The 6,947-nt window shown below is 42.8% G+C and overlaps 1 protein-coding gene across 1 annotated transcript; it reads right to left on the bottom strand.

The window, feature by feature from the left end:
- Window positions 1-3,418: 3,418 nt before the first annotated feature.
- Window positions 3,419-4,339, bottom strand: LOC139154033 (olfactory receptor 14A16-like). Its single transcript, XM_070728461.1, has one exon. The coding sequence runs from the start codon at window positions 4,337-4,339 to the stop codon at window positions 3,419-3,421; it is 921 nt and encodes a 306-aa protein (XP_070584562.1).
- Window positions 4,340-6,947: the final 2,608 nt, after the last annotated feature.

Genomic DNA, 6,947 nt, shown 5'->3' with positions numbered 1-6,947 from the left:
AAGTCCCCCAAGACAATAAGTTTGGGGAACCCCACTGCTTGCCCGGCTACCTCCTCGAGCAGCATAGGCAAGGCTGTTGACATGCAGCTGGGAGGCAGGTATGTGAGCAACAAGCCCACCTGAACCCCTAAGTCCAACTTGACCAAGAGGGACTCACAACCCGCAATCTCTGGAGCAATGAGTCTACGCTGGCAAAGGCTCTCCCTGGCTATGATAGCCACTCCTCCCCCCCTTCCCTGGGGTCAAGGCTGATGCCATACCTGAAACCCGGCTGGGCAGATTTCATAGAGGGGAACCCCTTCCTCCGCACCCAGCCAGGTTTCAGTCACACATGCCAGGTCAGCCGCCTCCTCCAGGATCAAATCCCAGATGAGGAGAGCTTTATTTACCACTGACCTGGAATTGAGTAGCAGTAGCCTGAGGCCAGGGCCAGCATTACACTCATCACCAATAACCTGGGTTGAACTCATGGAGCCATAACAAGGGATCGCTGTTAAGCAGCGATCTCTCCTTCCCCTGAAATGGCTAGCTCTGTGGCTCCCGCATATCTCCCTCTCCCCAGCAGCACTGGGATATGTGGTTCAGAGGTTGTATTCAACCAGTTTGGACCAGCTCAAGTGAACTGGGAGCGGCAATTAAGACTGTTTTGCCACCTCTGGGTGGCTCCAGCCCTGCTGCCTGATCACCCGGTCACTGCTTTCTCCACCCACCTACTTGCTCATGCACCCACTTGATGCTCACCCCTTCTGGCTGCTTGGCACTCACCCCACCCACCGCACCCTATATATGTTGTCTTCATCACATGGCCCAGGTAATTGCCTCACCAGTCACCTCACTGAAGCCCAATCAGCTCAGCTCAGCTCAGCTCACCTATGATAAGCAATGCATGCTGCTCACTCACCCCTCTCCTTTGGTCATGGGCTGAGGCCCCAGGGATGTACCAATACCTGAGACCCTGGAGCTGCCACCAGCCTTGGCCAGGTTGGAAAAAATGCAATTCCCTGTCTCCAGCCTTGTCCTTGAGCCACCCACCCACTCACCACCTGCTCCCTTTGCTAGATAAACACATCACCCTGTTATTCCGACAGGAGGCAATGGGATGTGTATGCATAGCTGGTGCAAAGAACAGAACAATGACAAACTTGGCAACTTTTTTGTTGTGTTTGAGTTTTTTATGGCCTTCAGTCAGCCGCTGCTACTGGGAAACAGCTGGCAAAGAGGTGATGGCTGGAGGCTTCTTACAGTTGGACTGAAAAAGAGTGCTTCTCTCCCCCTCTGTCATCAGCCACCATGGAAGAAAAGTAAACCTGAGAAAAGAGGCAGTTATGGAAGAAGAACTGTGACTAGAGCCAGGACCTGTAAAGGAGGGGGGACAGAGTGCTGCATGTGACTGGTGAAGGGAGAATGGGCAGCATGCATAGGAGGCCTTTGCCAGTGATGGCAAACTTATGGCAAGGGTGCTACAAGTGGCACATGGAGCCATATTTACTGACACATAAGCTGTTGCTTTAGCTCACCTCCAACATGCATGTTTATGCTGGTCAGCAGATTTTTGGCAGACATTCCGGGAGGGTGGGTTTTGGCTTCCAGAGAACCTCTTGGGGGATGGGGAAGGGTGTTTTTACCTTCCCTCAGCAAAGAGAGTTGAAAGTCAGTGCCTTTTCTTTTTTTCTCATTACCACACACTTTCTCCTTCCCTTTCCCCTCCCCTATTTTTCAATTTTTTAAATATTTTTGTATTACATATTATAACCTAATAAATAAATATAGGGAAAAATTATTCAGTGATATTTATATTATGGTACAAAGATACAATCACAGGAAGTTCAGATGAAATTTTATTTAGTCTAAAAAATGGTATATAAAGGTTAAATTAACATCAGATTGATTTACTGTGTTTTTATAAATAGTAGAGTTTAAAATATAGGTACCAGTTCTCTGGAAAGAGATTTAAGTTCATGTTTAATAGAAAGATACCTACATTAAGATTTGTTCAACATGGCAATAGCCTACAACAGGAATCTTTCTATATTAGAATAAAGTGGCCAGATTTTAAGACTGGGAAAGAGAGACACCATTGAGTGGGGGGGGGGGGAGTTTAGTCAAAAAAATCTCTCTCTCTCTATCTCTTCCTTCCTCTCCATTCTCTCTCTCTTCTTTCCTCCCTTTCTCTCTCTTTCTCTCCTCCTCTCTCTTTCTCTCTCTCTCGCTCTCTCTTACTTTCCCTTTCTCTCTCCCTCCCTCTCTCTCTTTCTCTCTCCTCCTCTTTCTTTCTCACTCTCTTTCTCTCTTTCTCACTCTTTCTGTCTCCCTCCCCTCTCACTTTCTCTCTTTCTCTCTTGCTGTCTCTATCTCTTGCTCTCTGTCTATTGCTCTCTCTCTCTCTCTTGCTTCCCGCCCACTCTCTCCTCCTTTCTTCTCTCTCTCTCTCTGTCGGTGGTGGGCTCCTGCACTGCCTCTCTCACCTGCTTCCGAGACAACGCCGACCCAGAGGCAGAAGCAGAGTGCACCCAGTCACTCAATTGGTGGCGCTGGGGCAAATACTGGGCTGGTTCAGAGCCACCTGTCTTCACTGCTGTTAGGAAGGAGCTGATGGGTTTTTCCACCTGGTGCAAATGCCGCTCTGCTCGCCCACCCCCAAGCACAGAGGATGGGCTGTTGGGGGGGGGAGTGAATGCCTTGGCCACTCTTCCCTTTCCTTCCCCCGCCAGTGAGCCCACCTGCCTGGGCAGCTCAGCCCCATGGCGGTGGCCATGGGAAGGTGTGGCCAGGGGCAAGGAGTGAGCAAGAGTGGAAGAGGAAGGGGGTAAGCAAGCAAATAAAAAGAAAGAAAGAAAAATAAAAGAGGGGGGGAGAAAAGTGGGAAGGGGCACCAGATGTGTTACTTGATGACTGCAGGGGCGAAGAGCAAAAAGTTGCAAGACTTCCTTGTTCACGACTTCCCAGTGGCTTGTTTCAAAAAATCGGGACTTTTAAAAAGTGCCCCGGGACATGGGACAAACTGCAAAAAATTGTGACTGTCCCGCAGAAAGCAGGATGCCTGGTCACTTTATATTAGAAGCACTCAGCTGAATTTAGGCCGATTTGACACAAAATGAGACAAAATCTATCCATAGATAGCCTGAGAAGGCATACTGTAGAATGTTGAACTAAAATAAACTGTTTCATTTCAGATCCCACTTAAATTTAATTATAGCCACACACACACACACACACACACACACATGCTGTGTATGCATGTGTATATAATTAAATTTAAAAAACACTTTAAATTTTAGTTAAATTTAAAAATATACTGTGCGTGTGTGTGTGTGCGTGCGCGCATTCAGCTAATATCCAGCTTCGTACTACTACATACATGGTTAGTCTCAATTTTCTTTCTATCCATACATCTATGGAAAGTGAATGAAGAAAAACATTAAGCCACCCAGAGGGTGAGATAGTTAAGGAGCTTCCATAGAGCAATTTGGATATCTTTATTCCTTACACTATAAATGACTGGATTCATCATGAATGGCACAGAACAGTAAATCACAGTTACTGCCAGGTCAAAATCAGATGGACATCTTGAGATTGGCTTCAAATAGGCAAAGGCACAGATGCAGATAAATAAGGATACAACAATCAGATGAGGCAAGCAGGTAGAGAATGTTTTCTGTCTTCCCTTCATAGAAGATATTTTCATCACAGCTGTGATGATTTGCACGTAGGAAATTATTATGAATATAAAGCAACTAAAAATCAGAAAAGCACTGAAAACTAGAATCCCAATTTCTATGAGATACAGGTCAGAGCAGGATAGTCTTAATATCTGGGGGATCTCACAAAAGAACTGTTTGACAACATTGGAGCAAAAGGTGATAGAAAATGTGCCACCAACATGGACTGATCCATAGAGAAGACCACTGACCCATGCAATTATTGCCATTTTCATGCAGGATTCCCTGCTCATCGTAATTGTATAATGCAGTGGATCACAAATAGCAACAAATCGATCATATGCCATAACTGTGAGGAGAGAGACATCTACACCCATAAAAAATATGACAAAAAATACTTGAGCAGCACATCCAGTATATGAAATTGTTCTAATGTGGGTCATGGATTTGGGAATAGTGACAGAAATGGCACCAAGATCAGCAACAGAGAGGTTTACTAAGAAGAAGTACATAGGAGTATGAAGGTGGGGATTAATGACTATGACAGTGATAATTAGTAAATTACCCATCAGAGCCACCAGGTAAATTGCCAAGAACATAACAAAATGTATAATTTGAAGTTCCTCAATATTGGAAAAACCTAGAAGCTGGAATTCAGTCACTGTACTTATATTGATCATTTCTTGCTGTGAAAGTTTCAGGGACCTATGGAAAATCAAATAGTATACAAAATAGAATAAATGCTATCATATTTCTTAATCTGAAGTACTTCCTTGTCATGCTACAGTACTATGCCCTCACTTTTGAACTGGTGATCACATTTTCAATCTTAAGAGTATGTTATGGAGAGTTCCATAATGCTGCCTCAATCAAGTTGGAATTTGTATATAATTCAAAGACTGTAAGTAGAGGTATGTAATTTGGAACTCAGTCCAAAATTAAGGGAAACTATGTCAGTCAGTTAGTCAGTCAGTCAGTCAGCCAGCCAGCCTGTCTGTCTGTCTGTCTGTCTGTCTGTCTGTCTGTCTGTCTGTCATCATCATCATCATTAATAGTAGTAGTAGTAGTAGTAGTAGTAGTAGTAGTAGTAGTAGTAGTAGTGGTATCATCTATCTATCTATCTATCTATCTATCTATCTATCTATCTATCTATCTATCTATCTATCTATCTATCATATGAATAACCTAGATACCAGAAAAATATATTTGAAATATAGCTATATTCATTTGGCTGTTTATGTTTGCATTTCCTGGAAAAATGAAAATTTGAGACAAATTTAATCCAACATTTTATAATTATATTAAAAATTATATTCCAGGAGTGCAAATTATCATGGATCCAAATTATTACATCTGTCTACCTGCCTGCCTATTGGTTGGCTTGTGGTCTGGTCCATCCATCCGTCTATCCACCTGTCCACCCACCCACCCACCCACCCATCAATCCAATTATCCAGCCAGCCAGCTAACTATAATTAATCTGTGATCTGTTTTGCCTCTAGTTCTATTGTTTTAATTTTTACCTGCTTGGAGTTGCTTCATTCTAAAGTCTGTGACAAACTGAGCATCTCTTTTGCTTCTTTATCCCTTAATCATAACCCAAGTTATAATAGTCAATCTATATAAATATTCCAGTGGGACATACCCAGAAGAGTTGGGTGATAGATGATTGCATGTTTTCTGTATTTAGCATCCTAGATTACTTGTGAGAATTGTAAATTGGAATTCTTTCTCTAAAGTTTCTACTGGATAACATCAGAAGCCAAAGCATGTATAACATCTATCTATCTATCTATCTATCTATCTATCTATCTATCTATCTATCTATCTATCTATCTATCATATGAATACAAAAGCTAATAGTTTTATTTTTATTATCCAGTTGTTCCATAATTGAAGAATACAAAAGCTAATAGTTTTATCTTTATTATCCAGTTGTTCCATAACCAAAATGACCAATACAGTTTTTATTTATTTAGGATAGGAACAGACAATATCACTTTGTATGAATAATCATTCTATGAAAGTGAAGTTAGGAAATGTTTTTTTGAAGAAACTTTCCTATGTTATATCATTTCTAGTGTTGTACATCTCAAATAACATAATTTTGTTGTAAACTAACCTCAGCAATCCATTGCCCCTTCAACTAAGTAATTGCTTACCATGATTTTTAATGTGTTATAGGGCTGTTTTTACCATTAATATAATAATAGTACAATGGCTCTAAAATTTCTGAATTCAAAACCTAGTGGTAAAACCTTTACTACATCTGCCACCCCATAAACCTGCATTTCTCCAGTAAGGTTTTCTTTAAATCCATTTAACTCTTAGTTAATAAGCAACATTCAAAGCTTTTATCTGATAGTAATATTTCTTGTTCTTATTTCTCTGGTCACAAAATTGCAAAGCAGATTACTCTGGATTGAGAATGAAAGTCTGATAAATCAGTACTCTCCACAGTTGTTGGTTTTTTTAAAAAAATAAGAATGAAAGAAGCAGGTTTAAAATGAAGTATAAGCTTCTAAATCTTTCTGAATATGAAAGGGAATGTCACCAATTCTTTGAAATATAGTGAACTTTTGCAATGCCACTGCAAGGCACTAACCAGTACAAATAAAAGTTATTTGGAGGTCTACCTTTGATCTGCCAGGATCGCGAAGACCTGCGGTGGCTTCGCACTGTGTGGCCCACCACGCAAGTGGTGTGGTCTGAGATCCTCCCGAGGATCACGTGGAGAGACGCCATTTCCCTTAGGACCATTCACCGGGTTACATGGAGAGTTAATAAGGCCCTGGGTAAGGTAGTCAGAGAGTTAGGTGGGGTTGTAGTGGCCCATCCCTGCATCACCATAGATCAGCCATGGCTTTACCAGGCTGACGGTGTTCACCTGTCAGAACAAGGGAACACCATCTTCTTACAGGACCTGCAGCGGTCACTGCGCGAGCTGGTGCAGTTAGAGGGGGGAGTCGGGGGGCCAAGATAGAGATCTGACCCCCACTCTGTGGCAGGTTAGGGGCGGAAAACTGGGTGGTGGTTTAGCAACTGCGTGTTCTCCATTGGGCATCTTTGGGGATGATTGACAGGTTCTCTCCAAAGGCTTGTGGTATTGGCGACCTGAGCAGTTGGGGGGAACCTGTCTTTGGGTCCCGCCCATTTAATTCCCCTTGTAGGGGTTAGCCGGTGGGACCTCCCACATGCAAGTGCATGGCAAGGTCTCAGGTGAGGGAGTGGTCCCTCACCTGGATTAGCATGGAGCTACGCCCATAAGCTGCCCCGGATGTTTATTCT

This window comes from Erythrolamprus reginae, chromosome Z, assembly GCF_031021105.1.
Source record: "Erythrolamprus reginae isolate rEryReg1 chromosome Z, rEryReg1.hap1, whole genome shotgun sequence".
Taxonomy (NCBI): Eukaryota; Metazoa; Chordata; class Lepidosauria; order Squamata; family Dipsadidae; genus Erythrolamprus; species Erythrolamprus reginae.
The sequence above is the reverse complement of the archived record's forward strand: the minus strand, read 5'-3'. Positions and strand labels throughout refer to the sequence as shown.